The 13,013-nt window shown below is 48.2% G+C and overlaps 1 protein-coding gene across 5 annotated transcripts in view; it reads left to right on the top strand.

The window, feature by feature from the left end:
• Nucleotides 1–13,013, top strand: part of GRIK5 (glutamate ionotropic receptor kainate type subunit 5) — an 82,265-nt gene that overhangs the window by 23,952 nt on the left and 45,300 nt on the right. For all 5 annotated transcript variants that reach the window (XM_033198110.1, XM_033198105.1, XM_033198120.1 and 2 more), the window contains one exon: nucleotides 9,613–9,816. In XM_033198110.1, coding sequence (XP_033054001.1) covers nucleotides 9,613–9,816 — 204 coding nt within the window. The remainder of the gene's footprint in view (nucleotides 1–9,612; nucleotides 9,817–13,013) is intronic.

Here is a 13,013-nt window from a genome sequence, read left to right on the forward strand (position 1 = left end):
AGGAGGTGTTTGTCAGTTTGAACAGGGAGGCAACAGCCTCTGTGTACACAGTCAGACAAGCCCCGTTCATTCGCTGGTATTTCCTGACATGGGTTTCTTGGCAAGACCTGTGTCAGGCACTTGGAGATTCAGATGTGACTCAAACTGGGTGCCTAGGGCAAGATGTGGGTTAGAACTTGTTTCATTCACTGCTCTATTCCCAGGGCCTAGAGCTGTGACTGACACCTAGCAAGTACAGAGGGTTGTGGTGAGTGATGGGACAGAGGCAACCTAGGGGCTGTGGGGCAGCAGGTGGGGAAGGGGCTCTGAAGGACCTAGTTGTCTGTGCTTTACCTTGGAGAGAGTGTTGAGCAGAAAGGGCGGGGCCAGATCTGGAGTTAGGAAAGCTCCTTGTTGGCCCATGAGGGATGCTGCTAGGGATTAGAGGTGATCCAGGTGTGGGAGCGAGGGGCTCTGGTGATGGAGTGCAGGCTAGCGCTGCCCCTGGGGCAGGCTCAGGGATCTCGTGCTGAGACAGGATGGGCTGGCACCGAGATGGAGAGAGGCCCCACCAGAAAGCTGGGGTGCAGAAGTCCCATGGAGTTGAGACAGTGCAGGAGCCTGCCCTCCTCAGCCCCTGGTCTTGCCCCAGTCTTGGAGAATTTCTCAGGGCCCCCAGGCGGTCCTGAGGATTCCCTTCATTGAGCTGAGACACCTCACCCTGCCCTTTGGTGACTAGTGTGGCAGTTAAGAGTAGTCTCTCTGCTGCGGACAGAGGGACCTCAGTCCCATTCCTCTGCTCTTATCAGTTCAAGTCTCTTAACTCTCCAGTCTCCTTTGTTTTATCTGTAAAACGGGTCTGCATCTCACCTTGAGGGGCAGTGGGAGGATCACATGAACTAAGAAGGCCCTTGCAGTGCCTAAGGTACGCGTGAGAGAACCTCCCTCCCTCCCTCCCTCTCCCGGGCTTGTGATTCATGGCTTTGAGCATTGTGCCAAGCCCTGTGCTCATGTGACTCAATCTTCACAGAAGCACTGATTTTCAGATAAAGAAACTCAGGCATGGGAGGGTTGCGCTTATTTATTTATTTATTTTTTGTCTTTTTTTTTTTTTTTCCTTTTTTTGTGGAGAACGGGGTCTCGCTATATTACCCAGGCAGGTCTCGAACTCCTGGGCTCAAGCTATCCTACCGCCTCTGCCTCCCTGAGAGCTGGGATTACAGGCATGAGCCACCGCGCCTGGCCTCAGGCATGGGAGGGTTAAATGACATGCCCGAGATTGCCCAGCTAGAAGGCAGCAGAGCCCACATGCCTGTCTTTTGCACCACGTTGCCTCCATTATTTTTTATTTTTATTTTTTTGAGATGGAGTCTCACTCTGTCACCGAGATTGGAGTGCAGTGGCATCATCTTGGCTCACTGCAAGCTCTGCCTCCCGGTTAACGCCATCCTCCTGCCTCAGCCTCCCAAGTAGCTGGGACTACAGGCGCCTGCCACCATGCCCAGCTAATTTTTTTGTATTTTTAGTACAGACGGGGTTTCACCGTCGAGACAGGATGGTCTCGATCTCCTGACCTTGTGATCTGCCTGCCTCGGCCTCTCAAAATGCTGGGATTACAGGCATGAGCCACTGCGCCCGGCCATGTTGCCTCTATTATTTCTACTTCTTTCTGAGCCCTCAGGGCTGTGTCCTGGGCCTGGCACTGCCATCCACACACTGTGTGACCCTAGGAGGTCTCTTCTCTCTAGCCTCGGTTTCCTCCTTTAAAGTGAGGGGATTAAAGTATTCCTAGCAGTCTGGGCATGGTGGTTCACACCTGTAACCTCAGCACTATGGGAGACCAAGGCAGGGGGATCACTTGGGCCCATGAGTTCGATACTAGCCTGGGCAACATGGCGAAACCCCATCTCTACTAAAAATACAAAAATTAGCTGGGCGTGGTGGTGTGTGCCTTTAGTCCCAGCTACTTGGGAGGCTGAGGCTGGAGGATTGCTTGAACCTGGGAGGTTGAGGCTGCAGTGAGCCCAGATCATACCACTGCCAGGGTGACAGAGTGAGACCCTGTCTAAAAATAATAATAATTAATAAATACATAAATAAAATATTCATAGCAGAGTGAGGAGGTTGGACTAGATCATTGTTGTTTAAACTACACTCCAGGAAATCCTGGACAAGGATTTGGATCCCAGGTTCATGAAAGCGTCCAAGCAATCAGCTTGTAAGGAATATTCTGGAACCTACCCTACTTTAATTTTTTGTTTTTACTTTCCAGAGATTTTCATTGAAGTGTAACACACATACAGAAATGTGCACAAATTGTGTTACTTCTCACTGAAGTTTCAAAAACTGAACACACCTGTGTAATCAACCAGCTGTCCCCAACCCAAAGCCTCCCCATGCCCTTCCAATCATTAACCCTCCAAGGCTAACCCCCATCTCAGCTTCTGTCACCACAGATCAGCTTTGCCCATCCTTGAACCTCATATAAATGGCATCGTACTGTGTTCTCTCTTGAGACTGGCTTCTTCTGGCAACATTATGAGATTCATCTGTGGCATTGCAAGTGGTGTAGTCTCATTGTTGTATGTCGAATGTACTGCAGTTTCCTGATTCATCAACTCTAGATGGATGTTTGTTTCTGGCTTTTTGCTGTTAGGTATAGTACTGCTAGGAAGATTCTCTTTCATGTCTTTTGGTGAACATGTATTGGTGTTTCTGCTGGGTGTGTTCTAGTTGCTGAGTTGCAGGGTGTTTGTCTCAGCTTTAGCAGTTATTATAAAAGTGTTTTCCAAAGTGGTTGAACCACTTTCACTTTCATTCCCAGCAGCAGCGAATGAATGAGAATTCCACTTGCTCCTCGTTTTGTCAGTGGTGAGTGTATACAGGTACCAACCATATATGGTGGTTTTCATCTGCATTTCCCTGATGATCAGGGAGGTAGAACACCTTTTTGTGTTTACTGGCTATTTGATTTTTCTTTGTTTTTGTTTTTTGAGAGAGGTCTTGCTCTGTTACCCAGGCTGGAGTGCAGTGGCCCAATCGTAGCTCACTGCAGCTTCAACCTCCAGGCTCAAGCCCTTCTCCCATCTCAGCCTCCTGAGTAGCTGGGACCACAGTCATGCACCACCACACCCAGCTAATTAAAAACAACATTTTTTTTAATTGACAGGGTTTTACCATGTTGCTAAGCCTGGTCTTGGACTCCTGGGTTCAAGGGATCCACCCACCTTGGCCTCCTAAAGTGCTGGAATTACAGGCAGGAGCCACCACACCTGGCCCTTTATTGGCTATTTGGAAACCCTCATTTGCGAGGTTCCTATTCATGTCTTTTTCTATTTTAAAAAAATTGGGATATATGACCTTTTTATTGATTTGTGAGTTATTTATACATTCTTGGGTACAAGTCATTTGTCTGATGTATGTATTGCAAATGTCCTCTCCCCCTTTGTGGCTTACCTTTTCATTCTCAGTAGTATATTTTGGATAAAAGGATTTGATTTTTAATTTTACTAAAGTTCACTCCATCAGCTTTTTTCCTTTATGGTTAATGCTTTTAGAATTTAAGAATTCCGTGGATACCCCTATATCATGAAGATATTCTACTATTTGTGTTCTAAAAACTTAGTAATTTTGCCTTTTACATTTGGGTCTGCCATCCTCCTGAAATTGATTTTTATGTAGGGTAGGGGAGTCAAAATACATTTTGTTCTTTTTTCTTTCTTTCTTTTTTGTTTTCTTTTATTTACTTATTTTTTTGAGACAGAGTCTCACTCTGTGCTCAGGCTGGAGTGTAGTAGCGTGCGATCTTGGTTCACTGCAACCTCCATCTCCTGGGTTCAAGTGATTCTCCTGTCTCAGCCTCCCGAGTAGCTGGGATTATAGGCACCCACCATCATGCCTGGCTGATTTTTGTATTTTTAATGGAGATAGGGGTTTCACCATATTGGCCCGGCTGGTCTTGAACTCCTGACCTCAAGTGATCCACCTGCCTCAGCCTCCCAAAGTGCTGGGATTACAGGCATGAGCCACCGCGCCTAGGCCAGAATACATTTTTTTTCCATACGGGTATTTAATTCAGCAGCACCATTTATTATAACAATCATTCTTCCCCCTTCAGAACAGTTTTACCTTTGTCACAAATCAATATCCATTTATATGTGGGTTTCCAAACACTCCATTCTACTGTCTATTTGTCTATCTTTGTTCTAGTACTCCAATGTCTTAAATACCATAGCTTTAAATTAAGTGTTAACATTTGACAGGGTAAACCCCCAGTTTTGCTTTTCTTCTTTAGGATTACTTTGGTTCTTCTTGACTCTTTGCATTTCTGTTTATTTTTTGTAAGTTATTTTTATTGAGACGGGGTCTTCCTATGTTGCCCAGGCTGGTCTTGAACTCCTGGGCTCAAGTGATCCTCCCTCCTTGGCCTCTCAAAGTGCTGGGACTATAGGCGTGAACCACCAAGCCCAGCAACCAGGCATTTTCATACACACTTAAATCTCGTACTTCAATTTAAAAAAATTGTTACACTGAGCGTGAGGGCTGAGCATGGTGGCTAACGCCTGTAATCCCAGCACTTTGGGAGGTTGGGGTGGGCAGATCACTTGAGCTCAGGATTTCGAGACCAGCCTGGGCAACATGATGAAACCCTGTGTCTACAAAAAATACAAAAATTAGCCAGGCTTAGTGGCACGTGCCTGTGGTCCCAGTTACTCTGGAGGCTGAGGTGGGAGAATCACTTGAGCCCAGGAGGCGGAAGTTCTAGTGAGCCGAGATCGCACCACTACACTCCAGCCTGGGTGACAGAGCGAGACCTTGTCTCAAAAATAAATAAATAAAATTGGGGAAGGGACAGAAGTTAATAGAAACCTATATAAAATAGAATTCAAAGAGTACAAGGCAGGTGAGGAGTGAAAAATCAGTTTCCTTCCTTCCCTGGGTCTTTCATTTTCTTTTTTCAGAGGCCACCATCCTTCCAGAAATGTCTACGCGTATACAAGCACATCCTTGCTCTTTCTTTAACAAAGAGTAGCATATTGTACACGTTGTTCTGTAGCTTGTTTTTTTCCTCCTAATATATCTTGTAGACCTTGCTATTTTAGTGGTTGCCTGGGATTCTTTTATGACATCGATAATCTTTTTAACTTGGCCCAAATTAGGTTGTTTCAGTCTTTGTTCTCACTACAAGCAATGCTACGCTGACTTTCTTGGACCTGCGTTTTTGATGCACAGCCATTTGTAGGGTAAATTCTTAGAACTGGGCTTAGCAGTATCTCATTGTCTGGCTGCAGTGTTGGGCTTCTGCATACAATTCTTTTTGAAGTCTGAAGACCCTGGATTTGAGGCTCCTTGAGGACCCTTCTGTTCTAATAGTCTGTGGCTCTAAGTTGAGTCCTAGATTATGGTTATCTAATTTTGAGTTCTATTCACAGACCCCAGTCTCTTTTTGTCTCTCTAAGCTCAGACCCCAGTCCTGAGACCCTGAACCCAAGTTCTTCAGTCTTGAATTTAGAGATCAACTTGGCATAGTGAAGGAACAGGGTTCAGGGTGCAGTGACTGGGTTGTGAAGCCCAGCTCTGCCCCGTCTCCCTTCCCACTGCCCTGCTTCAGCTGGGTGGCCTTGGGCTAGATTCTTTACCTCTCTGAGCCTTGGTTCTATCCTCTGTATGTCAAGGGGGCTGTATGGGAGCCAGGCCCTTGTCTCTAGGATTCTCGATTTCTGATTCTCTAGCTTTGATACCCAGCCTGGGTCCCTCACCTCTGTCTGGCTTCTCCTATATCCACTGTCTGATTCTGTTCACTCGAGCTCAGTCTAGCACAGGGTTTAAGAGGGGAGCTTTGGAATCAGACCAACTTGTCCTTCTCAGACACTTACTACTTCACTTCTCTGGACCTCAGCATCCTCATCTCTAAAAGAGAGGTAATAATACTGCCCTCCCACGCTGACAGAATTGCTGTCACACAGCAAGCCCACAAGAAATGCTGGCTGCTGCCGCTATTATTAGTATTATCTCACATTCTTGTTCCCAGTTCCACAGTTTTGTTTCTGGAAAGGCAGCTTGATAGAGAATCACTGACTGCCCTCCGTCCCATCATCTTGTAGCTGTAGGGCTCTGTGGGGTCCTGAAGTCCAGAGCCTATGACCTGGCCACATAGTAGGAGATTCTATCACTGTATGACAAGCCACCCAGAACCCAGAAACTGAAAGAATAGCAGTTGATTATTTTTCATGATTCCATGGGTCAACTCAGTGGTTCTTTGGCTGGTCTCGCTTGGGCACACTGTGGCAGCATTCAGCTGCTGTCCAGACTGGACTGGTAAGTGAAGAATGGCTGTGGATGCTGGCTGTTGGCTGGCACGCCTTGGTTCATTCACCCTCCAGCAGGCCAGCCTGGGCTTCCTTAAATGGGGGCTGCTCTGAAGGCTGAGGCTCTGGAATTCACACAGCATCACTTCTGCCACATCCAATTGGCCAAAACAAGTCATAAGGCCAGCTCAGACCAAGGAGTCTGGACCCAGGGAGAAATGGAACCCATCTGCTGATGGAAGAAGCAGCACAATATTGTGGCCACACCTACCATGGAGCTCAGTAATTGTGTGTTGAATGAATGAGAGGTGACAGAGGTCACTTGACCACTTTGAGCCTCTGTGTCCACATGTGTAAAAGGAATCTACTCATGCCCATTTCAATGTAAGGTCGCCATGAGGAATTAAAATGATGTCATTGAGAGAAGCACAGCACAGGTTCTCAATACACAATAACCATTGTGGATGTTTTATTTTATTTATTTTTTTGAGAGCGTCTCACTCCATTACCCAGGCTGGCCGGCAGTGGCACAATCTTGGCTCACCGCAACCTGAGCCTCTGGGACTCTACCTTAGCCTCCCGAGTAGCTGAGACTACAGGTGCACACCAGCACGCCCAACTAACTTTTGTATTTTTTATAGAGACGGGGTTTTGCCACATTGCCTAGGCTGGTCTTGAACTCCTGGGCTCAAGCCATCCACCTGCCTTGCCCTCCCAAAGTGTTAGAATTACAGACTTGAGGTACTACACCTGGCTCATTGTGGATATTTTAACCGAAGCTCTTTCCTGGGTCTTCCCTAAGTCCTAAGTCCTTTTGTTCATTAGTCCAAAGTGACATTGTACAAACAGCCATTTAGACAATAACTGTCCAGATAAGTTTCCCACTTGTTACCATCTTTACATGCCTTGTCTTCCTAGCACTTAGACCATCCTTTCTGCTTTTGTGTTTCTTTGGCACAATGGGGTCAGTAAAGTTTGCTCAAACCCCTCAGAAATAAGCATCAACGTGGCAAACTGACTGTAGGTCAGAGAGTGCAAACTAGAAACTGTGTTTGTTTTGGCTTGCAGAACATTTAATAATAATTGGTATTAGAATTTGAATTGGTTGCTGTATTAGTTCGTTTTCTTTTTTTTTTTTTTTTCTTTTTTTTTTTTGAGACGGAGTCTCGCTCTGTCGCCCAGGCTGGAGTGCAGTGGCGCGATCTCGGCTCACTGCAAGCTCCGCCTTCCGGGTTCACGCCATTCTCCTGCCTCAGCCTCCTGAGTAGCTGGGACTACAGGCGCCCGCCGCCGCGCCCGGCTAATTTTTTGTATTTTTAGTAGACATGGGGTTTCACCGTGGTCTCGATCTCCTGACCTTGTGATCCGCCCGCCTCGGCCTCCCAAAGTGCTGGGATTACAGGCTTGAGCCACCGCGCCCGGCAGTTCGTTTTCATACTGCTGTAAAGAACTGCCAGAGACTAGGTAATTTATAAAGGGAAGAGGTTTAGTTGACTCACAGGTTCAGCATGGCTGGGAAGGCCTCGCGAAATTTACAATCATGGTGGAAGGTGAAGGGGAAGCAAGGCACCTTCTTCACAAGGCAGCAGGAGAGAGCTGTGCTAAGTGAAGGGGGAAGAGCCCCTTATAAAACCATCAGATCTCGTGAGAACTCACTCACTATCATGAGAAGAGCATGGGGGAAACCGCCCTCATGGTTCAGTTACCTCCACCTGGTCTCTTCCTTGACACATAGGGATTATGGGGATTACAATTCAAGGTGAGATTTGGGTGGGGATACAAAGCCTAACCATATCAGTTGCTAACATTTATTTTATTTTATTTTATTTTATTTTATTTTATTTTAGAGACAGAGTCTTGCTCAGTTGCCCAGGCTAGAGTGTAGTGGTACAGTCATAGCTCAGTGCAGCCTCAAACTTGGGCTGAAGCAATCCTCCTACCTCAGTCTCCCAAAGCACTGGGATTTCAGGCATGAGAGCTGCTAACATTTATAATCAGGAGATTTTACAAAACAATCTTAGGTTTCCAAATTCTCTTAAAATTGCACCAGCTGGGTCAGGTGTGGTGGCTCACACCTGTAATCCCAGCACTTTGGGAGGACGAGGCGAGTGGATCACTTGAGGTCAGGAGTTCAAGACCAGCCTGACCAACATGGTGAAACCCCGTCTCTACTAAAAATATGAAAAAAAAAAAAAATTAGCCGGGCGTGGTGGCAGGTACTTGTAATCCAAGCTACTTGGGAGGGTGAGGCAGGAGAGCCACTTAAACCCAGGAGGTGGAGGTTGCAGTGAACTGAGATTGTGCCACTGCACTCCTGCCTGGGTGACAGAGTGAGATTCTGTCTCAAAAAAAAAAAAAAAAAAAAAAAAATTGGGCCGGGCGCAGTGGCTCAAGCCTGTAATCCCAGCACTTTGGGAGGCCGAGACGGGAGGATCACGAGGTCAGGAGATCAAGACCATCCTGGCTAACCCGGTGAAACCCTGTCTCTACTAAAAAAAATACAAAAAAAAAACCTAGCTGGGCGAGGTAGCGGGCGCCTGTAGTCCCAGCTACTCGGGAGGCTGAGGCAGGAGAATGGCGTAAACCCGAAAGGCAGAGCTTGCAGTGAGCTGAGATCCGGCCACTGCACTCCAGTTTGGGCGACAGAGCGAGACTCCGTCTCAAAAAAAAAAAAAAAATTGCACCATCTGTCATCTTCAGCCTGCCTCCCTCATGGGGCACTGGGCTGGAGCTAAACCCTGGTGAAGGATACCCTCTTGGACCCATTGGTGGCTCATGAAGTTGGTTTGGTGAGTCATTACTGGACATGTGGAAAGATGAAGTATAGCAGAACAGAAAATATCAGTGTATTGCCCATAGTTACTAGGGCAAGGACTGTTCTGTGGAATTAAGTCTAGTTATGTGTGTTCATATGTGGGTGACTTGGGTTGCAAGGTAAAATGTATCTTTCACTGTGAGTTGTAATAAGAAATCTGAAAGCCCCTGATCCACTTTGGCACAAGCTCTATCTAGTCTGACTCACTCTAAAGTTACCTCCTCCCTCGTACGCATTTGAGCTTGGGACCAATGAGCGTCAGGTTGGCTGCTGGAGATTAAAATGGCTCCCTGCAATCTGCTAGGGACTGGCAGTGCCCATGTGTTTTTCCCTGGCTTTCAGGTCTATTCCCCACTCTGAGCATTTGTAAGTGAGAAATGTGTACTATGACTAAATCATCCCTGCTCAGCAAGCAGATTCCTGCTCTACCTGCCTGGTCCGGGCTCCAGGATCCCCAGCCCAGCTCCTAGACACCCAGTCTCTGACCCCTGCTCTCTTCTGCCCACCCAGGAGAACCCGTACGTCATGCGCCGGCCCAATTTCCAGGCCCTGTCAGGGAATGAACGCTTCGAGGGCTTCTGCGTGGACATGCTGCGGGAGCTGGCCGAGCTGCTGCGCTTCCGCTACCGCCTGCGGTTGGTGGAGGATGGGCTCTACGGGGCACCCGAGCCCAACGGCTCCTGGACAGGCATGGTTGGCGAGCTCATCAACCGGGTACGGCTGGGCTGGGGCTGGGGAAGAGGCATGGACCCGGTGAGTGAAGGAGGGCGGGCAGCTGGGCAGCCAGTCGAACCTTAGAAGCAGACTGGCTGGTGACAGAAGTGGAAGGAGCCATGAATAGCCTCAGACCACCTCACTGATGTTGCGCTGTATGCCTGTGCCTGGCGGGTGCCATGGGATGGGACAGAGGAGGAGAGGTGGTACATGCATCACCACCTGTGTCCTGCTTTGCCAGATGCCCCTGTTGTGCCACCTTGGATTAGTCGGTGTGCAAAGATTTGTTAAGTGAATGAAAGAGACATGGAGTGGCAAGCAGGAAAAGGTCTGAGGTGGTCAAAGGCTTCCTGCAGGAGGCAGGGCTGAGAGCAGGAAGTGCACCTTACCTGTGTGCTATGCCCAGCCCCTGCCGGGGAGGGCCTGGCACGTTATGGACCTGGAGGGTTGTGTGTAGAACTCACACATTCACCCGTTCAGTGGGTGTTTATTGAGCACCTACTATGTGCCTTGCTCCTTGCTGGACGTGGGATCCCACTATTAGCACAGTGGATCTGGACCCCGCCCCCAGGAGCTTAGAGTCTCTTTGGGGTGCAAGACAGCAAATGACCACAGCACAGAGCCATCTGGGCTTTGATGGGGGAGCTCAGAGGAGGGGCCCAGAGAAGGTTCCTGACCCAGTCAGGCATCCTGGGGGGCTTCCCAGAAGAGACGATACCCAAAGTGATTCCCAAAGGGCATGAAGGAGTCAGCAAAGTGAAGGGGGTGTGGAAGAAGGGGAGCGTATTTGGAGCAGAGGAAATAGCATCTACAAAGATGGGGTGATACGAGGGAGTGGGGTGCACTGGAGAAACCAGCAGGGCCTGAGCATGGGCAGGATTTGGTTGCAGCTGAGGAGGGATGGAAGGCAGGGCCATGGGAGGTGGCAGGCAAGGGTGCAGTGGAAAGGATCTTTGGGCATCAGACAATCCTGGATTTGAATTCTTAAGTGTCATTTCTTTTCTCTGAACCTCAGTTTTCCCCTCCCTAAGATGGGGATAATAATACCTTGCAGGTCTATAGTGAGGGTTATGGGACATGGGGACAAGTACCTCACACATTGCTTGGCAGATACTGGGGGACTGAAATGTAGTTCCTCTTTTTATTCCAGGTGGGAGAAACTATGGGCACAATTGCCCAGAGGCAGGACTGTGCCCTGGGAGATAAGTAGGCCCCTTGTTAGGACACGCCCAGAACTGGTGTGCAGAGCAAGTGACTGTGGCCAGAGATGGCCAGGGCGGCCTTGACGTTAGACTTTACTGAGCTCATCAGAGATTCTCAGCCTCCTCTCTCTCATGCCAGAATTTACAGCATCCAACCCCCTGAACATCACCAGGAAAGACACGAGAGGGCCACTTTGCTTGACAAGGACGTTTATCCCTTGGGCACTGACTTTCAAAAGTTATTTTGATAGCAGAACTTTTTTTCCAATTGCAAGCTCCCTCAGAACCCTGGGCAAGAGCAGAGCTGCTCTGGTGGAAGCAGAGATGGGGGGGCCTCCCGCCCCACCCCACAGGCAGGCCCCGAGGTGCTGCCCCATAAAGCTGCCAGCTGGCTTGAAAACTTCTGCCCCAGGGTGAGTTTTAAGGTCAGGGTGAATTTTATTATTATTATCATTATTTTATTTATTTATTTATTTATTTATTTATTTATTTATTTATTTATTTATTTTGGAGACAGAGTCTCCTCTGTTGCCCAGGCTGGAGTGCAGTGGCACGATCTCTGCTCACAACAACCTCTGCCTCTCTGCAACCTCCACCTCCCAGGTTCAAGCGATTCTCCTGCCTTGGCCTCCTGAGTAGCTGGGATTACAGGTGCGCTACGATGCCTGGCTGATTTTTGTATTTTTTGGAGCAACAGGGTTTCGTCATGTTGGCCAGGTTGGTCTTGAACTCCTGGCCCCAAGTGATCTGCCCACCTCACCTCCAAAGTGCTAGGATTACAAGTGTGAGCCACTGTACCCAGCTCAGGGTGAATTTTAAGGCCTGAAGCCCAAAGAGGCCCCTGGTGAGACAGGAGATGAATAGCCCCAGAGCTGACAGCTCTATGCCCACCTGAGGGCGTAGACTTTCTTGTGACCTGTTTCCACAGCCTGGTCTTTAGTCATGTAGGCTCAGAAATATTCTTTCATCTGATATCCCAGAAATAAGCAGGCTCCAAGGGAGTAGCCCTGCACCTGAAGTCACTCTGAACTGGATGCCCTTTTTTCACCAACAGAGAAGTCTGGAACAGTCCTTATTTACAGCTGTCTGAACTTTGTGTCTCAGGGCCTACTCAGTAGGGTGGGGTGAGAGGATTTGGGGCCTGGGGCCAGCAAAGTGTGGCAGCCAGGAGTGTCTCTGGTTGGCTGTTTGAATCTTAGCTCTGCTGTGCACTGGTTGTGTGGCTTTGGGCAAGTGCTTAACATTTCTTTAGGTTGTAGTTTGTTCTACTGTAAAATTGGGGAATTACAGTCCTTTAGCACATAGGGTTGTTCTGAAGAACAACATGCAATGAAGAACTTAGAACAGGGCTTGGTGCATAGTGGGTGCTGTATGCATGTGTCCTTTTTTTTTTTTTTCTTTGAGACTGGATCTCTCTCTGTCACCCAGGCTGGAGCGCAGTAGCGCAATCACAGTTCATTGCAGCCTCAACCTGCTGGGCTCAAGTGATCCTCCCACCTCAGCCTCCCGAGTTGCTGGGACTATAGGCATATGCCACCATGCCCAGCTAATTTTTGTGGTTTTTGTAGAGATGGGGTCTGGCCCTGTTGCCTAGGCTGGTCTTGAAGTCCTGGGCTTAAGCAATCCTCCCACCTTAGCCTTCCAAAGTGCTGGGATTATACTATTTTTATTATTGTTATTATTCATACTGGCATAGCCAGCACATGCATAGATTTGTGTGTTCATCCATTTTCCATTCAGCCAGTATTTGTTGGGTGTCTACTATATATGAAGCCCTGTGCTATACCCCGAGGATACCATGGTGAACAAGCCCGATGTGCTCTTATTGAGTGGGCTAAAGGGTGTGGGCCTCAGCAGAAAGCCCATGGGATGCCCTTGAAGAGTTTTTGGGGTTTTTTGTTGTTGTTGTTTGTTTGTTTTGTTTGTTTTTCTGAGATGGACTCTTGCTCTGCTGCCCAGGCAGGCTGGGGTGCCGTGGGGTAATCTTGGCTCACT

Source organism: Trachypithecus francoisi, unplaced genomic scaffold, assembly GCF_009764315.1.
Source record: "Trachypithecus francoisi isolate TF-2019V2 unplaced genomic scaffold, Tfra_2.0 Contig01705, whole genome shotgun sequence".
In the NCBI taxonomy this organism is placed as follows: domain Eukaryota; kingdom Metazoa; phylum Chordata; class Mammalia; order Primates; family Cercopithecidae; genus Trachypithecus; species Trachypithecus francoisi.